This window comes from Bubalus bubalis, chromosome 1 (genome assembly GCF_019923935.1).
Source record: "Bubalus bubalis isolate 160015118507 breed Murrah chromosome 1, NDDB_SH_1, whole genome shotgun sequence".
Taxonomy (NCBI): Eukaryota; Metazoa; Chordata; class Mammalia; order Artiodactyla; family Bovidae; genus Bubalus; species Bubalus bubalis.
The window spans coordinates 143760205-143782496 of NC_059157.1; the positions used below are offsets into that span (position 1 = coordinate 143760205).

The 22292-nt window shown below is 37.6% G+C and overlaps 1 protein-coding gene across 1 annotated transcript in view; it reads right to left on the bottom strand.

Annotated features, from left to right (window-relative positions):
- The window catches only part of LOC102399298 (EGF-like and EMI domain-containing protein 1), a 705282-nt gene that overhangs the window by 100131 nt on the left and 582859 nt on the right, over window positions 1–22292 (bottom strand). The window contains exons 9-16 of the mRNA XM_044945114.2: window positions 21775–21897; window positions 18113–18250; window positions 13059–13181; window positions 10862–10984; window positions 10307–10528; window positions 8049–8180; window positions 3631–3759; window positions 2071–2199 (exon numbers count right to left, since the gene is read on the bottom strand). Of these exons, the coding sequence (XP_044801049.2) occupies window positions 2071–2199; window positions 3631–3759; window positions 8049–8180; window positions 10307–10528; window positions 10862–10984; window positions 13059–13181; window positions 18113–18250; window positions 21775–21897 (1119 nt within the window). The remainder of the gene's footprint in view (window positions 1–2070; window positions 2200–3630; window positions 3760–8048; window positions 8181–10306; window positions 10529–10861; window positions 10985–13058; window positions 13182–18112; window positions 18251–21774; window positions 21898–22292) is intronic.

Below are 22292 nucleotides of genomic sequence, written 5' to 3' on the forward strand. Positions count from 1 at the left end.
TTGTTCTAGGAGGAATCCAATGCTTTGTGATACATCGTCAGCACCTGCATTGTTCTCATTTACCCATGTCTTCTCTCCTGTTCTCTGTTTCTCATCCATATCTTTTCTCATGTTGTTGCTGTTCACTGCTATCATGTCCGACTCTTTGTGACCTCATGCACTGTAGCATACCAGGCTCCTCTGTCTTCCACTATCTCCCGGAGTTTGCTCAAATTCATATCCATTGAGTCAGTGATGCTATTTAACCATCTCATCCTCTGCTGCCCTCTTCTCCTCCTGCTCTCAATCTTTCCCAGCATCATGGTCTTTTCCAATGAGTCGGCTCTTCCCGACTCATTGGGTGGCCAAAGTATTGGAGCTTCAGACCCAGGCTTGTTTTTCTATGAAGCCTTCACTGGCTCTCTTATTGGAGAATTCACTGCTTATTCTGTTTTTAAGGGGCATGCCTTTTCTAAAATAGATAAGGTCCATAGACATTCAACTAAAAACACAATGGAAGACTCTAAAAGGTCTCTGATATTTTAAATAGGTCACGGTATTACTGAGGTTCACTCAGGAAGGATTTTCAAAGGTGGGACTATGGAATAGGTGGGAGAGTGAGGTGCAGACTGTTTCAGGTTCACAGGGACTTACACAGTTTCAAGGTGGGATGTTAAGGTGGGCACCCAGAGCTGTCCCAGTAGGAGATAGCTTAGAAGTTACTGATGAGCTGAAACACTTATTGGTGATTGTGTTTTCTTCCATCTTTGACAGTATGTGATTGCTGGTCACAAATGCAAAATGAATAGCATGATTTAGACATTTTAGGGATTTTTTTTTTGCACTAGAACTCAGTGTATTGGACTTTTGATGTTTAATTTCCATAAAATGTGGAATGTCCACTTAAATGAACTATTAACATCTCCCTCTCAATAATTAAGGTAAACACTAACTAGGAAAAAGACTTCAGAATATTTTTTTTCACTCATCAAAATATAGATTCTATAATGTAAGGAGGCTAAATAAAGACTAAAACAAAAATTGTGATATGTATATAATATGATTGTATAAAATACGCTATGCTTTTTACTTTCTTCCTTTGTCTAATGTAAAAAAAGAACAGAGATGTGCTGCTCACCATTTTGTTCCACAAGTGGTAAGTCCTAACCCATTGAAGTTGCTTATGAACAGTAAACTCTGAGAAATTCAGGATGAAAAACAGGATGAGGCACTCTGTGCTTTGGATAAACACGCCCTTAGATGGGTAGATGGGTATCTCAGGAAGAATTTCAAAGAGCCAGATTCTTTTATCAAAATGTGTTATATATATATATATGTATATGTATATATACTGTCAGACATGACTTAGCAACTGAGCAACAACATACATTTTTTAGTAGAGTCTTATTTTTTTTTAATTACCTTAAAATATTGACAGAGAGATGGATTTACATAACTTGGTGATAACACTAAAAATGTCAGGGTATTTCATATTATTGCACTTCCTCTTTAATAATATATAAGGCATTTTACTTTACATAAATGAATAATAATGTAAAATATCACACAACAGGTGTGGTGCCAGTTAAATCAACCCTAAAATTAGATGAGATGAGTATGGGCAGGTAGTGTGTGCATGTTCACTCAGCGCTTCTCGTGTCAGATTCTTTGTGACCCAGTGGACTGTAGTCCACCAGGTTCCTTTGTCCATGGGATTCTCCAGGCAAGAACACTGGAGTGGATTGCCATGCCCTCCTCCAGGGAACCTTCCCAACTTGGGGATGGAACTCGTGTCTCCTGCGTCTCCTGCATTGCTGGTAGATTCTTTACCCACTGAGCCACCTGGCAAGCTCAAGGAAGGATACAAATATATATAAATAAATGGGCTTCTCCTTTACTTCCTTGGAGCAGTTTCCTCAGAACTAACTGAGTGGCTGTCTCCTGGGCTCTAGTCTTCAGCAAGACCTTGATTAAAACTTAAGCTCACAACTCTGATGTTGGATGTTTCTTTAAGTTGACACTAAATATTTTCAGGAATTTTCTGAGCTTTCTGGCTTCACACACAGAGAAAATTTAGTGCCTTAGACTTACTCAAATGACAAAACCTCCCATAGTGCCCTGGCTCACACAAACAGGCTCCATATACCCTGTGGCAATGGCCATTGTTGGCACAGTTACATTTCCTTTTGCAATTCTTCCCAAAGAATCCTTTTGGGCATCCTGGAGGGTAGAAAGACAACCAAAGTGAATATTTGCCCACATGCAAACCTCACTAGAGCTATTGTTATGTAAGATAAGGAGACCGCAAAAGGTAAAATGTTTCTAATCTGATTAATCAAGAGACTAGAGATTTTTAAAAAACTACCCCTATGATTTTACATCATTTGCCCCAAATTCTGCAATGACTTGTCATTGCTGTCAGGTTAAAAACTCCAAGTGCAACAAGAAATGAGCCCCTGCGCTGGCTGACCTTATGTTGCGCTAGTATCTTCCCTGACTTTGGCTCTATCAGCAGATCCCTCTCAGGCACCCCTAAATCACCTCATTCTTTCTCGCTTCAGAGTCAGGTCACACGTGGCCCCCTGAGTCTGCTGCGCTCTTCCTTCTCTCTTGCCTTGCTTCACGTTTCCTCATCTTGCACACTTCTGCTCAAGGGTCACTTCTCTACAGGTCGTTCCCTGGCTCACATGGTCTGCATGGCCCTCATGGTTCAACCCCCAAGCACACATTAAGATTTAACTTGAAATACCTACCAACATGTGTAACCTGTGTCTGCTTTGAACAAGACTGTGAGTTCCATGAGGAAGGGCCAGGGTCTGTTTCATTTTTGTTTTCTCAACGTATCATAAAGCCTGGCACAGTGGCTTGCAACACTTAATACATATATTTTGAATAAATGAATAAAAATTGGGGGATAAATAACTAGGATGTGAGCATGAGCCTTCCTGCCCCTCTCAGAGAGCAAACTAAACTTGGGTTTTCTCTCTCCCCAGTTCTACAATCTGTGAGAATCTAATAAACTCTCCATGATTTCTGGCAATCCCTAAAGACTTACATCTTCATGACTCTCTGCCTTCAGCTCCTGGGATTGTACAAGCAGTTTCTTTTTTTGTGTTTTATCAGCCCATGTAGAAAATGTGGTCTCTTGATTGGTTTCTATGAAAAATCCACGCACAGCACTCATTGGATGGGTATTTTGTAAGTTTTTCATGCATCATTTCTCCTCTCTCTCTCCTCTCCTTTCCTTTTCTGGTTTTTATCTCACATCCTCCCTGATTTGTCCAAAGAGCTTCATTTTCTTCTTTCTTTTAGTATGCAGAGCAAATCAATTCACCCAAGCCCCTGTGTGCAAACCTGTACACACAAACTCAACATTTTGCTCAGTGGATGAGAAAGGTTTTATCTGTATCAGGATTCATCCTGCATGGATCACAGCTGGAGATTTAAGTACCACTTATTTTGTTCTGTTACGCATTTATCAGTCAAAGCAATTGTGTGCTTGTGTGTATGTATGTATGTATATATACATACACAGCCCTTTATATCTTCAGAAAAGCCCACATTGAAAAATACAGGCTCAGCTTTTATTCTATTTCTTATTAGAAACCTCAAGAACTTAAAGAGTTGTCTCACAGGACCAGACATTCCTACCGTCTGCACAGGTTTTCCCATGAACCCCTGGGGGGCACTTGCATCGCCCAGTCAGAGGGTCACAGGTGCCTCCATTCTGACAGTCACAGAAGTCATCATACTCTCTCACACTGGTCTCTGGGGAACGAGCTATGAAGAAAACAGTGAAAGTGAATATGCAGTGTAACACATTCATTGTGACACAAATAGAGAGAGAAAAATGACCGCCTATTAGAATTGATTCTCAGTAATTAAAGTCTCTGTAACTTGCAGACCCAGGAAGAGTCTCTGGCCTGTTCATCGTTCCTGGGGGAATTACTGGTACAGGTAGTTAAAATGATGCTGACTAAAGAACTGCTAACAAGGTTTACATGCAAAATTTACCTTGCTCCTTAAACTCTTACCCTCACATTTTTGGAACTACATAAACATTTTTGTTGTATAGATGTCACTAACCCTAGTGAGAAACAAACTGCACCTTCCATTTTGAAAAATAGGAAGAAAATGTAGGGAAAAAGAGCCATGTGTTTTTAACCCGAAATGAATGTAACTAAGACTATCTTGATGATTCCAAGGTATTCTGCACTGTCAAAGACTGACAAAGACAAGTAATTGTTTTCTTTGGTTTGCTGTTTTGGGGGGAAGTGCTTAGTATTCCATTAAAAATAAATACAGTGTGGAAAATGTCTATGATTTTAAGCTTGAGTAAATACAGCTGTTGAGATCATTTCAGTAGCCATTTACATTGACATTTTATCATCATTGGCTAAATACTAAAAACTACATTTTTATTACCTCTTCTATCTACCCCCTCTACACCATTCCAGATGCTAATATGGAAACTTGATTTCTAACTCACTTTTTTCTTTGCTTTCAAGCCTGTGGTTACTATGACAAGGAAAGGAACAGGAAAGGGAAAAAAGGGAGCAATAAAGATGTAAACTGGCAACAAACATGGTTGAGACCTGCATTACTAATTTACATGTAGGAACTCTTTGAATTTTTATAGCAACTATAGACTACACATTTTAAATATATATATATATATATATATATATATATATATACTGCTAAGTCGCTTCAGTCATGTCCGATTCTGTGCAACCCCATAGACAGCAGCCCACTAGGATCCTCTGTCCTTGGGATTCTCCAGGCAAGAACACTGGAGTGGGTTGCCATTTCCTTCTCCAATGCATGAAAGTGAAAAGTGAAAGTGAAGTCGTTCAGTCGTGCCAGACTCTTAGTGACCCCATGGACTGTAGCCTACCAGGCTCCTCTGTCCATGGGATTTTCCAGGCAAGAGTACTGGAATGGGTTGCCATTGCCTTCTCCATATATATACCTGGAAAACGAAGCTAAGGAAGTTTAAGTAGCTTGAACAGTATCGGGGTTACAGCGAGGCATCTACATCAGCACACCAACACTATCACCTACTGCTGCTGCTGCTGCTGCTAAGTCGCTTCAGTCATGTCTGACTCTGTGTGACCCCATAGATGGCAGCCCACCAGGCTCCTCTGTCCATGGGATTCTCCAGGCAAGAACACTGGAGTGGGTTGCCATTTCCTCTTCCAATGCATGAAAGTGAAAAGTCAAAGTGAAGTCACTCAGTTGTGTCCTACTCTTAGCGACCCCATGGATTGCAGCCTACCAGGCTCCTCCGTCCATGGGATTTTTCAGGCAAGAGTACTGGAGATCACCTACTACTCTCCCACAAAAAGAATATGGTATCACAGAGTATGTGCATGTATGTGAGTTCTCAGTCATGTCTAACTCTTTGAGACCCCAGAGCTAGGCTCCTCTCTCCATGGAATTTTTCAGGCAAGAATACTGGAGTGGGTTGCCCTTTCCTAATCCAGGGGATCATGGATTTGCTAAATACTTCATTAACATCAAAGAGAGCATTTATCTAGAGAAGAAAATTTGAAACCAAACATGTCCCAAACCATAGCTGGATGATTTGGAAAAAGATATGAATCTTCCCTTCCATGTAATACATAGCCCATTCATTTGTCATATGAAAATACTTTAGTCTTCTCTTTCTACTGGAAAGACCCCTCACAATAACAAATGAGATAGTCAATATGAAATCTCTTTAAAAGAAATGGAGTCCTAAAGTGTGCTGTTAAAATTAATATGTAGTAATTTTTTAGTTGTTTCCTTTGTAACTACTTGCTGAAATTCCTAAAACATCCAAGTAGATGTTTTCATTATAGACCAATAAAGATACTGGGTTAGAAGATCTAACCAATGGGAAAACTAACTTTCCAGATCCCTGAAGAATTTTTTTTTTTTATGTTTCTTGCTGCATAAGAAGAGCTGGTACTCTTAGAAATACTAGTGATGAATGATTGGTCATTTCCATTTTTACAGTTTATAGGGATTTTTAAGAAAATATCCTCACTCTCCCTTTTTGTTAAAGATTTAGTGATCATATTTTTTTCTTTCCAATTTGGATTGCTCTGTTTTAATTTTTGTAGGAAAAAAAATGAAAGAGACAGAGAGGAAATGCAAAGAAGATATAAATTTCTGCTTTCAGGGCCAGACTGTCCTTTATAGGACCATGTGAACACTTAAAGAATCTTAAGTTTTTCCAAAGCCAAAGAAGGGGATGTGTTATTTTCATTTTATCAGGGAGTTCATTTTCAACACTTGTATATTAATTTTGTGTCAGACATATTTTATTCTCATGGATTTGCAATAGATTTCTACTTTTATTTCTCATGCTAACATGTTATGGATCAAGGGTGTGGAAGACACATATTTACCAACAAAATTTACAATAAAGGGTATAAACATTTACTTCCTAATAGTCATGCAACAAGATTGATTTGTGTTTGTGCTTAGTCCCTCAGTGGTATCCAACTCTTTTCAGTCTTATAAACTGTATGTAGCCTGCCAGTCTCTGTCCATGGGATTTCCCAGGCAAGAATATTGGAGTGGGTTGCCATTCCTTTCTCCAGGGGATCTTCCCAACTCAGGGATCAAATCCATGTCTCCTAAAGTGGCAGGCAGATTCTTCACCCCTGAGCCACCTGGGAAGCCCAAAATTAATTTGATCCATTTTATATAGTTGACTATATCAAGTGGCCTATCAACATAGCTGGATGTCTCAATACAAAGCTTTATTCATTCATGCACTGGAGCCTTCAATTTGGAAACACGTAAATAAGCTCCCAGGCTAGCAAGGGAAATAAACAGGAGCATAGCTAACTTGAATCTGATGGAGACAGACAGACAGATAGACAAAGAGAAGGAGAGAGAGAAGCTTTAAATCCACTGGAAATATAAATGGCTGTTAGACTAGGGCCATCAGATAAAGCTTCATGCCATAAATGGCAATAGACAAAGATGGCAGTTTAGCAAAAGGCACAAAGCTGAAAAGTACAAAGCATTAAGTAGTGAGTAGTTTAGTTTGCTGGAAATAATAAGCTGGTCAGAGCTGTGGATAGAAAGAGAAGGATTTATGAGGGCCTGATAATAGATGGTTGTCAGTGACTAGATTAGAAGCGTAAGCTTTATGTATCAGGAAATGGGACACTTATGAAGCTGTTTGGGCATCAGGGAGACAAGATCAGAGTGATGCTTGAGGAAAGTCCTCGCAGTCTAACTGAAACCACTTCAGTATGTTATAATCCGGGTTTTGCTTCTTTTATATTTCATAATAGAAACAATATTTGTGCTCTTCCTTCCCATATTCAGGGGCTTCAAAAGAAAAATCTGTTCACACCATCTTCCAAGCCATTTACAAATAAAACTCTTTTATTAAAAAATTTATAAGAGAAATTTAAAAAGAAAAAGGAAATAAAGGTAGTCAATATATTTGAATTTTATTACTTGGCAGTTTTAGTACCTGCAAATATACCTCCATTTAAAATATAAAGGAAAACATTTATTGGAGGTATTATTGTACAAATCATTGACATTTTCTCATGAGAGGCTTATATAAAAATCTTAAAATTGTCATTGCCTGTACTTACATAAGTTTTAAAGAAAAAGATAAGAAAACACAAACAAAAAAAGGCAACAGTTAAGCAGTTCCATTAATTATACTTCATAACACAAATCATTTTACTTTTTTTGCTTCACAGGGAGTAGCTTGCCAGGGCCTAATGATTTATTTAAATGGAGGGATTTGTATAGGCCGAGGATATTCGGCTCCTTTATTAACTTTCATGTTCAACAGATAAACAAGAGACAGCACATCAAGTTTCCCAGGGAACACAAAATTTCCCATTTTAATCACATGTTCAGTTTGAAACCTCAGTGCTTTACAGACATTCTTTGTGCACAACAAATAAATTGGTTTCCCATCCCTATCAACCGGTAATCTTGGTAAAACATTTTGGGGAGAACACATGGAAAGAACTCATCACCAGTAGTTCACCAGCAGTAAGAGCAGAACTCCTCACCCCCCACCCATGCTCCAAAGTAGTACTTACTTTCATTACAAAGAATGCCTTCCCAGCCATGGGGATAGGAACACCCACTCTTTACTTCCTGGCATTGGCCTCCATTCATGCAGTCCTCACAGCTCAAACTGCATTCGTGTCCAAAGGTGTTATCTAAACAAACTGGAATGCGATACAGTTTTAGTGAACCCTACATGTACTATCTTGGAGAAGGCAATGGCACCCCACTCCAGTACTCTTGCCTGGGAAATCCCATGGGCGGAGGAGCCTGGTAGGCTGCAGTCCATGGGGTCGCTAAGAGTCAGACATGACTGAGCGACTTCACTTTCACTTTTCACTTTCATGCATTGGAGAAGGAAATGGCAACCCACTCTAGTGTTCTTGCCTGGAGAATCCCAGGGATGGGGGAGCCTGGTGGGCTGCCATCTATGGGGTTGCACAGAGTCGGACACGATTGAAGCGACTCAGCAGCAGCAGCAGCAGCATGTACTATCTACATCACTGAAAATGAAGATGAAACCCTTTACTTCCCCCAACAAATAAACATGCTCTTTGAGCACGTTTTCTAAAGAGTCCAGAAGAAGATAATGGCAAAGAGATACCTTTTAAAACAGAGCTTGGAATGTAATCCCTAAAAAATATTTAGGATCCTTAAGAAAGTAAAAAAAAAGAAAAGAAAAGAAATTACCATTGATTTCTGAACACAGAAATAATGTTCCCAGCACTTTAGTGTGTGTGTGTGTGTTTTTCTTCTAGGCTTTTTTATACTTTTTTTTTTTTTCCAAGTAAGCCTTTTTACTGAGATTTAATATACAGGTAAAGAAATGCACAAAACTCAAATGTACCCTTCAGAATTTTTCCCCACATTGTCAACAACCTCATGTAAAAGCCCCCAGATGAACTTAAAGATTATTACCAGCATCACAAAAAATCAAAGGTGATTTGATGACTCTTAATCATTAGCCTTACAAATTAAGCACCATTCTGATTTATACTGCCATGGAATATTTACCCTTATTTTTGAACTTTATATGAATAGAATCATAAAGTATGTACTCTTCGGTATCAAGCTTCTTTCATTCAATATAATGTTTATGAAACTCAGCCATGTTGTGGGTTCACTAGTTTTTAAGTTTTGCCCATTTCATGATGGGGTCTTTCAGATGACCCAGTTGAAAACCTGTCATGTTTAGCGAGGCTTCTTCACCTTGGCAGATTCTGAATTTCAGTCTATCTCCTAGCACCACAAAACTGCTGGTAACTGTGCTAAGCTCCTCACCCTCTCAGCAGCTATCTGTAGATTTCCTGGCTTCTCTGTCTGCACTGCCCATCCATTAGCAGATGGCTCAAGGAGAAATGTAGCACAGACTGTCCATCTTACTTGTCTGAATGTCTCTTCTCTCTAGACCTTGGCCCTTCAAGTCCTAACTGCCCGGATAGCCTTGAACTATTTCAGTTGTGACTTTGGGTAGCCCAAGTATCAGAAGCTTGATTAAGAAACATTAAAGAATTTCAGTCTTTATGTAGATGCAATTACTGATGTTATGTTTGACCATCACATATAAACAAATCTTCATTTTACTGATAGCATTTTGAGGCAATCATTAAGTTTGATGCTCTTAAAATACAAGGAATACAGGAAGAACAAAAAGAGCAGCTCTGTCTTACAAAGAAAAGAAAAAGCAGCAGCAGACTGGCTGCAAACTGTTACTTTTGAAAGAAGTTATGCTAATTTATTTTGATCAGAAGTGATTTGATGCTTGAGTTCTGTTGAGCGGATATATAAGAAACACTGTGCACATTTGTAAAGATATTTTTTCTTGGTCCATTTGAGCATATTGAACCATTGGTTCTCTGCATTTTAAAATTTAAAAAGATCTAGATTTTCAGGCTATTTAAAGTAAATTTTAACTATACAAAAATGACTTCTAGTTGAGTTTAAACTGTTAGAACTAAAAGACCCCAATCCTTGTCTCCACGATGCTAATTCAAATATATTTTTCAACTCCATTTCACTGTATCAAATTTCCATCACCCTGCACCCCCTTGTCAATGCATACATACACAGCAACCTTTTACTGGCAAAAGGAAGATGGATAACAGATGATGAATTTGATAGGGAGCTGTGAAGAAGTAATTTTGGTCCCATGTCTCTTGTCAATATCACGTTAAAATGCTTTTATTTGGCATTAAATATTGATAACAAAATTGTCTATAAAAGAAATTCTGTGGATTATCTAAAAATAGAGGGGAGAGGTGATTATAATGAAACACGTTCATTTACCCACCAACATTGTGCAAATCAGTCAGTTCTCCTGGAATATCATGTCCCTCTTCCTCATGGTCTTCATCTTCATGGGAGAGAGGCAGAGAGGTGGCCACATAATGAAGCAGTTGAGGTGGGCTCTTGAATAGGAGACCCAGAAACTTCACAATGTCTAATTCTTCTTCTTCCTCTAGTTCATCATCTAAAGCTAAGACCACACAGAGAAATGCCTGGATTCCACATGCTGGTTAAAAGAAGGAAAAATTGAGCGAGGGTTGATGAGAGAAATGAGAAGAGTTTGAACTAGATAGCCAAGGCAGGGGGCAGCTGAAAGGTAAAAGTCTTTGAGAAGACCATTTCAAACAGTCTATTGTAAATGAAGGTGAGACACAGCAAGCACAGAGTGGAAACTGCCACGGGGAGAACAAAAGGGGAAAAGAAAAGATCTTAGTCTGTGAAACGAGAAAGGGGAGGACAGGTTGAGTTAAAGAATATATGGTCTCTGCGCTCCTGAAGAACAAGACAAGGGCTGAAGTCATTTAGAAGAGATTTGATAGGATTCTTCACAGAGACTTACAGATGCAAGTTTTCCCATCACTTCCAATTCTGTAGCCTTCCTCACAAGAACACTCATAGGTTCCAACAGAATTGATACACAGTTGATCACAGATGATACTGACATCCAGACACTCCTCCACATCTAGGAAAGTTGAAACAATGTCTGCTCTTCGGTGTTGAGACAAAATAGACATTATGAACTCCTGGGCATATTTGTCACCTTTATTAACCAATAACAACGTACCGCTATACAGAAAGTGTGTGTGTCTGTGTGTGCTGTGTGCTCAGACGTGTCTCACTCTTTGCGACCTCATGAGCTGTAGCCCTCCAGGCTCCTCTGTCTGTGGGATTTCCCAGGCAAGAATACTGGAGTGGGTTGCCATTTCCTACTCCAGGGGATCTCCCCGACCCCAAATTCTTCCTCAAGAATATCCTGCCAATTATTTTCCTTTTATTCATTTCCAAGTTTACCACCATTTATCTATATGCATAGACAATGTCTTTCTGAAATGTCGTTCATAAGATTTTGATGAAGAATTTAAAACGTACATAGTCTCAGGCTGTGTATCATTTAGCAGAATGTTCATTCACTCTTGAATTATTCAACATCTATGGCAAAGCATTTATTCAATGCATAATTTTGTACATGATTTGTGGAGAATTTTAGAGATGGAAAAATCCTAGGTTTTGATCTCATACCACTTACTGGTGTTAAATTCACATCCGAGCCCAGGCTTTGGTCAGTGTGTTCATGATTCTAAAAGGTCATTTACAAAACTGAGTTTCTAGGCTGGCCTCAGATTGTGGATACCTTTTCCATTTGGATGTGTGTACCCAAGTATGTATATTCTCGCCATATAATCGTCTCTTGGCTCACTCTGTTTAATAGCAGATGGTACATGAAATTCAATTTTTTTTTTTTGGCCCTGTTAATTGGATGGGAGGTGTAAGTAGTAATATGTTCTACTGTATTTAGAATATATAGATATCATAGTTGTATGTTCTTTGTTGTTATCGACACTGCAAGGCTGGGGAGTTTGGCATCTAAGTGAAGAAACACACCTAGCATCCTTAACAGAATTTAAGAATTTGCTTCTTTAATCCAAGGAACATTATTTCCTCTGAGGCATTAAAGTCTTCTTATGTAATTTGAATGCTATTGAAATAGATAACAATATTCTCATCTTTGATTTCAAGAAAAATATGGTTCAAAATAATGGTAACAATGACCACAAATAAAAATTTAAAGATTATATATTTAGGGTAAACTTGGTAAAGTAATTTTTAGCAATGACTTATATAAGCCTTCACAAAAATGTGAATTTACTAAGTTAAAACTCCTCTATGATAGGGGCCTCCCTGGTGGTTCAGACAGTAAAAAATTTGCCTGCAATGCTGGAGACTTGGGTTCAATGCCAGGGTCATGAAGATTCCCTGGAGAAGGGAGTGCCAACCTACTCCAGTATTCCTGCCTGGAGAATTCCATGGACAGAGGAGCCTGGTGCGCTACATACATGGGGTTGCAAAGAGTCAGGTAGGACTGAGTGACTAACACTTTCACTTCACTTTCACTTTCATGATATTATAAAAATATATGTCAGCTAGAAATCCTCTAAAGGGTAAGCAACAAATCAGTTAGAAAATTATAGAATGACTCATCTTGAAGCTTGCATTAGCTAGATTAACATCAGATATATAAAGGAATCTGATACTATGGCTCAAGAAATGGCAATCCTTTTGCTGCTGCTGTCTAATTAAAATAACTTTCAATAATCAACTCGGTTTCCTGTCATGATTACCTTAAGCGACTCCTGTAGCATTATGCTATGGCTTGCTGGAATCTCTCACTCGCTACGTGTAGTAAGTTAGGTAAAAGGGATTATGGACCAATGAATATAATAATAATAATAATAGCTACTTTTAGTTGAGTGATTTCTTGATGTCGATCACAGTAGCAGGCCCTTTACATTGATTACATTTCTTAATTTATCCAGTAATCCCATAATTGTCTTCACTTTACTGATGAGGATTTGAGGCTCAGAGCACTTAGTGTCACCCAAGTTCATACAATAGTAAGTGGCTGGACCACAGAGAGATCCAAGTTTCTTTAAGGTGAAAGCCTTCTCTTTCTCACCCTAACTCTCTGCCTCAGATATTCCTCCTCCGTTGATTGCCCCGTCACATCAGGGATTTCATGTTAGAGCTCAGGAATTTACCATCACACCCACAACCATCAGAACTGATCTGAAAGCCTTCCTGACAACTGCATTCATAGCCTCCTGAATAGTTGATGCAGAACTGGGCACAGCAGGCTTCTCCACTGTCACACTCATCAAGGTCTAAAGGGGAGAAAGGACATTTTTGTTATTTAAGAGATAGGAATTTAATCCACCTATAGAGACGCTGAGAAGCCCCACTTCTAAATTAAAACCATTTTACTAATTATTTTCTATTTCTCAGGCTACAGAGTACAGACACTGAATAAACGATAACACGAATGAGGCTTGCATTTGGGTTAATGTTTCTGACATGCTTTTCCTATGCCTAGTATTTATTTGAAAAGCATGTAAATAATCTCCAAATGCATTTATGAGCACAGGAAAGAGCTCTCTGCTATTTTTCCCATTTAAACAGCAATCTGGCTGAATAAACAGAGAACCTGAAGAACAACAATTAAAAAAAAAAAAACAAAAAAACAGCTTGAGAAGCAGAGCTAAAATATTCCATTGAGTGAACATTTAACAGCTACAAAAAGGAGGCAGTCTTAGGCCCCTATGTGTGTGTTCTAAGAGCTTTGGATGAAAGAATGCTCCCAAGGAAAAGAATTCACAGGACTGGGAAGACAAGTGGTTAAAGGCAATTCAGAGAGAGCACAGACAAGCATCTTACACATTATGTATTAAATTGCAGAATATTTCAGGGCATTTGCTTGAACTTTTTGATGCTACATTGATGGGAATGAGTTTTTACTATAATTGGTGACACTATTATCCTGGAATGTCCTATCAGATAGACAGTTTTCTAAATTATGATCTTTAAGTCTCCTCCGGCACTGTCATTCTAGAATTCTACAATCTGCCATGTATCTTCCTTTATTTGCCCTAGGGAAAATAACAATTAATCAGAATAGATCAAACTGAAACCTTTCAGCAAAGGGTAATCTATTTATTCTAAGTTTTGCAATAATCATTTGTAATATATTTGGCTAAGGGGTAGAACAGACTCATCGCCCACTGCTAGACATCTGGAAATTGTGTGGTCAGGGTTTTTGGCTATAGGCCTTCAATTCTACATGCTTTGTTGAGCTGTTAAGTTGGGTGGCCTGTCAGTGCTGAGCTTACAAAAATCCCTTTGCTCCATAACTACGTGAACAGCCACATATATAAAAGATCAGTGTCTCAATTAACCTTGGAAAGGGAACCAATGTAAGAAAAGGCAGACAAGAGAAAGGAAAGAAAATGCAATCAATTAACCATTGGTAGGGGTCACCATAAAATATCTAAATGAAGGTCATTTGGACACAAAACATTCTTTCTCCTGCAAAATGTCACAAGCAGTGCTACTCATAAAAATCTAGCTGATATTTTTTTCCCTTTCTTACATTAAAACTTCCTTTGTCTTTTGGATTACATAGCATGGATATAGAAGGCAAAAAACTTAAAACTTCAGTTTTTATCTAAAACATTGCTTTTAAAATCTTTTTTATTTTTTTAATTAGAGGATAATTACTTTACAATATTGGATGGTTTTTGCCATACATCAACCTGAATTTGCATTAGGTATACATATGTCCCCTCCTTCTTGAACCCCTCTCCCACCTCCCTCCCCACCCTATCCCTCTAGCTTATCAAAGATCATGGGCTTTGGGTTCCCTGTTTCATAAACTGGGAATTCATAAACTGAATTCCCACTGGCTGTCTATTTTACATATGGTAATGTATTAATGTATATGTTTCAATGCTATTCTCTAAAATATTCCCAGCCTCTCCTTCCCCCACTGTGTTCAAAAGTCTGTTCTTTATCTCTGTGTCTCCTTTGCTGTAATGCATGTAGGAACATCATACCATCTTTCTAGATTCCATATATATGCATTAATATACAATATTTGTCTTTCTCTTTCTAACTTACTTCACTCTGTGTAATAGGCTCTAGGTTCATCACCTCATTAGAACTGACTCAAATACACTCCCTTTTTATAGCTGGGTAATATTCCATTGTGTTATATGTACCACAACTTCCTTATCCATTCATCTGTTGATGGGCATGTAGGTTGCTTCCAGGTCCTAGCTATTGTAAATAGTTGCTGCAATGAACACTGGGGTTAAAATATTACATTTTAAGGTTTTTTTTGGGGGGAGGGTGGTTTCTTATCTCAAGATTTTTTAAAAAGTCTTCTCATATACCACCAGAGCCTCTAAATACATACATCTCATGATTCCTTATTCTGTCTAGTAAGAAGCACAATCACATCATATTAATTGGAAAAATGAGTTATTCAATCTATCATTTTATGATCCATTTTGGATTCTTCTTCTATTATCATTCCTCTGGGGCTATTTCTTGTCTCATGTATAGAACTCATTAGAAATCCCATGCATCCTTTCTTAAAATGCCCTGTCCCTTCAAGCCTTATATCATGTTTTCTTAAATTTCTTTATTTCTTCTCAGATCTTTTTTTTTTTTTTTGGTAAGATCTTATTTTTAATTCCTCTGCCTCTCTGATCATATTTTTCCTACATTGGCCAATATACCAAATATTACAACATGGCAGAGAAATTCATCTGTAAATTTAGCTCTAATCAAAAATACAGAATCAATTATAGCAAGTAAAACAATTTAACATTTCAACTATGACTTCAGAAAAGCATCAAAAGTAAACCTTGAAAGGACTTGATCTTCTGTATCTGTCTCCCACACATAGTCACTGAATAAAGCACCAAAAAGTAGAATAATTTTTTTTCTGATAACTACCAGTTGTTAAATTTAGTGAACTTATTGCTGATGAGACACTTGTATTTTGTATAGCTGTCTTTCAAACTGTGTTAACACATCACTAGGTTTTATCCCTAATAAATGCTTGCATTTGGGCAAGACTGACCATTTGCAGACTAGATGACTTATCTTTACATATTTGTATGTTCTCATGTAAGAAGAAGTAAATTCTAAAATAAGCTAAAAAGAAAATTATTTCTCTCATGCATAAATGTTTTTACAAAGCATTCATGCCTTTAATCTGTTCTCAGGCAAGTAGGCAGGCTATGTATATGCACACTCCAAACAAATCATTGCCTTTACTCTAGAGAATATTTGGTTTTTAGGAATGAGTGTTATTTATTGTTGGAAAATGAAATAAACTTGAGCCATCAACAAAATAATGTCATCATGTTGACTGCTGAAATCTCATAAATGTGTAATTTTCTATATTTTGACCCTGGCAGTTGCGATTTTTGCTGGCTGTAAATATGAACTTTACCAAATTGTACTTTTCAAAGAATCAGGAAAGATATCAAATTATAAGCTGCAAACAAAAGCCTTAACAAAATTCCAGTTTCCCTTACTGAACAGTGAAAAGGAGAGAATAAGAAGGAAGGAAGGGAGGGAGGGAAGAAGGGAGGAGGGAAAAAAGAAAAGAAGTTTTTTATTTTTTCCAGAGATCCAAATGCTAGCAAGGTAGAAATCTATAAGCATATTTTTCATTACATAAGAAGATGCAAGGCAAGCAACTGGCTTCATTAAGCTAACCACTGTAGACTCTGAGAAAAATGCAGAAGGTGATGTTGGATTAAGAAATAACAAGCAAAGACATTGTTTTGGTTTAAAAATTTATGAAGCCCAAATACTTTAAAATCCCTTAAAGTTCACTGTGTCACATTAGTGCCAAACTAAAAAAATCCCAACAACTTAGGCTTTTGAAATTCACCTCTTCACTTATGGTACTTCAATTTATTTTGAACTACACTGAGTAGCATTAGATGGTCAAAGTTTTTTTTTTTTTTTTTTTTTTTAGTACTCATATCATAATTTTTAAGAAATATTTTGTGATAAAATATCACAAAAGAAAACATGCAAATAGGGTATCCTAATTTTCAAATGATGACAAATTGTTTTCGAGGCTTGTAGGTGCTCTCAGACCCAGTGCACATAGTAATTTAGTTTGATGTTCGTGTTCAGTAGTTCAGTTGTGTCTGACTCTTTGCAACCCCATGGACTGTAGCCCGCCAGGCTCCTCTATCCATTAAATTTTCTGGGCAAGAATAGCGAAGTGAATTGACATTTCCTTTTCCAGGGCATCTTCCTAACTCAGGGATCAAACCCGAGTCTCCTGCTCCTCCGGCATTGGCAGGTGGATTCCTTACCACTGTATGACCTGGGAAGCCCCAACATATTGCTGAATGACTACTATGTTCTGACACCTGGCCACACGGAGGTCTGAGGTCTGTAAGGTTTGTAGGAAACTTCACCTTGGGAAGTCTGTTATGTAAATAAAGGAAAAAATGCTCTTCCATTCAAGAGCTTTTTTAAAAATGCAACAGTATACCAGGAAAGTCTGAGGCAAAATAGCTGCTTCTAACAAAAGGGAGGCTAAAGAAGAGGGCTAGAGTGATGTCAGGGAAATTTCTTGCAGGAGTAGGAAAACTAGAGATGCTCACTATCCCAATTTTTGGTAGATATTCCTTTTTCTCAGAAGTTCTAGATTAAACATTTCACTATGGAGCAAGCTGGGGTGGAATTTATTCTTCTCATTGTCTCCAGTGATATGTTTTATTAATATGTTGAAAAAGTTTTCCTTTCCTATGGCTTTGAGCTGGGTTTTCCAAAGAATAATATCTTCTAATGTTTGCTTTTGGAATGTAGCTATCTGCCATGTCAAAGTTGAACATGTATCCAAATTATCACCAAGTTAAAAACCAATGAACATGATCTGCTTCTGCTTGAGGTGGAGAGAATTAGGATGGCAGCATTTGTTGTTTGAATTACAAATTAGATGGTTAGATAAGCCTTGGAATATTTTCCAGAAATAAAACTGTTAAGTCACATATATTGCTAATAAGTTTTAAATCTTCTTTAACTTCAAAGTAAGTATCTTGAAACACTATGATATCTTCTGTCAATAAATATTTCTTTTACATTATCCAGTAGCCAAAGACACTGTTCATTTTACTTGTAGTTTGAGAGGTGTAGCTACACTACAGCACCAAGTATTAGAGAAGAAAGGGCTAAATGAATCCAGGGCAACTTCTGAAGGAAGATAGCATTCACCATACATTACCTATGCATGTTTTCTCATCTGAATCGAGCCGGTGTCCATGGTTACAGGAGCATCGGGGCCCACCAACTGCATGTTCACAGTGATGGGAACAACCACCATTGTTCTTTTCACAGCTATTGACAATTTCCAATTCAATCCCTTTCCAAAACAAGCAAAGGGAGGATTATTAGCATAACAACAGAGAAATATGAATACATGGCAATAATGGGTACACACTCTCTCTGTTGGGAGGAGGACAAACTTTACTGGAAATTTGTCAACACTCTGAGCATATAAAAGTTTGAGAACTATTAAGCATTGTACATATCTGACACTGAAGTGAAGTGTTAGTTGTTCAATCAGGTCCTACTCTTTGTGACCTCATGGACTGAGCCCTCTAAGCTCCTCTGTCCATGGAATTCTCCAGGCAAGAATGCTGGGTAGCCATTCCCTTCTTCAGGGGATCTTCCCCACCCAGGGATTGAACCTGGTCTCCTGCATTGCAGGTGGGTTATTTACCATCTGAGCCACCAGGGAAGCCCTGTACATATTTATATCATATCAAAATAATAATAAACCTATAAATAATATTTAAATGACAAGGTGATACAGAAAGGTAATGAGTCCACCAGTGGTTATTAAACACATCTTAAAGGATACTTACCTATGGCAATTTTTGGTATTCTCAGAGTGTAAATATATATATGTGTGTGTGTGTATTGAATCAATGATCAGAAAGCAAATAGTTTGCCAGTTGACATATCTGTTCTCAAACTAATGGTATGTTAATATGTGCCCCTTTCCTAGGCTGTGAGCACTGTTTAAAACTGTATGGAACAAAAGTATGAATACAAAACCAATGAGTTAGCTGATTATATGTAACTAGCATCATCTTTATAGCTATGATGTATACAAGAGTCATTTTGTATATAAACATCCTATTAATTCAAACACCAATTTTCTGATTGTGGTACATGCCACTAACTGGGGGCATTTGAGGGGACATCCACCTCAATATACAGATGCCAATTTTCCTGAGCCCACAGGTATTATAATCAATCATTTTCTAAGTGAGAAAATGAAAAATAAAAGAATTCTTTGAATCATTGTGAAAAATATGGAGTTAGATACTCTGCTATTTTCACCATTGGTCTCTGCTGTTCTTCATTTGTGTTGCTTGGATACACCTCTAATAAGAGTGACTACGTTGGTTCATTTCCTTCCATTTTTACCTCCTGAATCCTTTGAAAGAAGAAAGATGGGAAAGAACAGAACAAAGGCACTCAGGATTGTGGCATTCTTTGAGAACCTATATTACCATTCAAACTGCTGAGGTATCTGCTGTTTTTCTTGTATGGTTACAGTACAGAAATCATACTCTGGATCTCAGCCTCCTGTCTATGGTAGGCAGCAGCCTTATGTGTCCCAGCACAGCCAGGACGTATCCCTGTCTTTGTGCTCATCCCTCTGTGCCTTCATCATCTTGTATTACCCAGCTCATAACAGATGTTCAAAAATAGGTTTTGAATGATTGACTAAACAAAAGAAGGATTATGCTAATCAATTTATTGTTGAAAATAAGAATGCCTTTGGGTTTAGAAACAGCTAGTTTAGGACTGAGCTAAATGAGAAAGCTAAAGGAAAGATTGAAATAATTAAGGGAACTGATATTTTTCACAATATGTTAACATATACTCTTTAGGGAGACCTATTTCAAATTTTGGCTCTGGTTCTTGTTTTTCTCCTGTGATCAGTGCAGCTCTAAGATTGCTGGAGGTAATTTACTTTACATATAAATGGTATTATTGGAACCTCACAAAAACTATACAAGGCTAAAACAAGTGCATGCTCACCTATAACTTACCAACAGAAGTAAATGTTTTTGATATAGATGATACAATTAAACTATCATACTTAAAAATATGCTTTAAAAAGTTTAAAGACTGATCCCTGTGTTTTCTCATAGCAAATAATCATTATTTGCTCAATATATTAAATATGCATTAAGTGTGTATGGAGTTTAAGTTCACTATATATTGCCTGGTAGTTGTAGAAAGTTTTATTTAACCATGCTGGATCTGGAATTTTTAAATTTCTAACCCCAAGATAGTGATAGTTCATTCATAGAACACATTATGCTATACAGTATTTTGAGAACTTCTGAAAAGAAATGACATAGGTACAAAATATCATTGTTTTAGGAAAAAGTTAAAACAATATTTGCCTAAAATAGGCTGCTATATGAAGAGCACATAATTTATTGTTAAATATGACTATGTTCTGAAAATATTTACTCCACCTACAAGTTTTGAAACATTCATTTTCACCAAGAAAGTTTTGTATGTCAGTTAGTAAATATTGAGGTCTGGTGAGAGCTACACAAAGAACTTAGCCAAATAGTCACATAAGGGAAATAAATGTAAAAATACACTTCAACCAAATGTATTCAACTCTAGGGCAAATTGCTTTCCCAAGTAAATTCTACAAAAGCTTGAACCTCACGACTCATTAGCAATAATGGCCCCTCTTTCATGATAACTGAGAATGCATCAGTCTGATTGCAGGAGTTTTTATCTCAGGCATCTGTAAAAGGTCCTCATCTCCTAAACCTCTGACCACATTAAAAAGCCAAAATATTAATAGTACAGAAAAATCCATCGACATTTCTCTTTGCCTGAAAGAACTCCTCGGGGCACCAAGAGAAAGACTCACTTTGGAAAAAGTTATATCCTAATTAGTAGTTAATTCTTCCCTCCCATCTTATTTTGTTTGCTCTTTAAAAGATAAATATCACCGCAGCAAAACTGCCCTGTCTTTAAGCAGTAGAAATAAACCAACAGAGCTTACGGCTACACTGGCAACCCAGGCATTAAATAAATGTAGAGCTTTATGCAGTGGAGGAGAAGGAAGAAGTTAGTGACCTTAAGACTGTCTCTTCATGAGAGAGCTTAGATAAGAGCTTAGATAACTATATATATATATATATATATATATATATATATCTATATCTATAGCTGATTTAGTCTGTCACTGTCTTTATTCTTCTTCATGATCAAAGCTGATCAAGAGATGTATGATGTATACAAACACATAACAAAGTTAAAAGGATAATATATTTGGAGCTTAGAGACACTAGTTCAAGTCCTAGTTCAGTCACTGACTAATTTTATATCATTGAACTTTGGGCTTTGGCCCTGATGGGAGAGAACTGGGAAGGGCATCTTTGGAGCTGAGATCAGAAATCAGACGTGGTACTACCATCTAGGCCTGCCCCTCACCCTACTGGTTCTTTCTTTCTTGCTGGCTGCTTTCCCCTGAGTGTTACACTGGAGTTATTAGTGTCCAATAAATATTGCAGGACAGAGGTGGTGATGGATGACAGACTCCTCACAAAGGAGACCCATGGGTCCAAGAGAGCCCCAATCCAGAAGACCTGAGACTTAGTCCTTGTGGTCTACAAAGAGGACCATGATGCTGACCACATTCTGTGGACTCTGGGCTCCTATTTCATCAAATTAAAATGAGAGAGTTGGCCTTCTAAACTCCCACTCCCACCCTACCTCAGTGGAAAACATTCTAAGGAGCTCTTACTTTGGCAAGTTATTCAGCACAATCCTTTTATTACTCTTGCTTAATACTTGTAAAATGCCACACATTCCTGGGCTGCGATCACTGTCACTTACTGTAACACTGTTTTCCATCAGCTCCCAGCTCAAAACCAGGTTGGCAGGCACAAGTGAAAGATCCCACTGTGTTCACACAGCGATGGCTGCAGGGAGCAAGCCTTTCAGCGCATTCGTTTATGTCTGCGGAGAGAGATACACAGGAGTTGTGTCTTTGGAGCTGGAATTAAGACTTATTTACAACTATAAACATGAATGAAAGCATCCCCTCCCCTTCAACCCCTGACAACAATGCCAACAAATATAACAGGAAAATATCACATAGGCTCCATATTTGCAAATAAAACAATGTAAAATGACAAGAACTCTGTGGCAGGTCTCATTCATGTTCTTTTTTTTTTTCATATTTTTATTTTTTAAAATTTTATTTTATTTTTAAACCTCAAACACTGTATTAGTTTTGCCAAACATCAAAACGAATCCACCACAGGTATATGTTCTTAAACACTTTTTTCTATTAGAACCTACTTCTTATTGTTGTTTAGTTGCTCAGTTGTGTCCAACTGTTTGTGATCTCA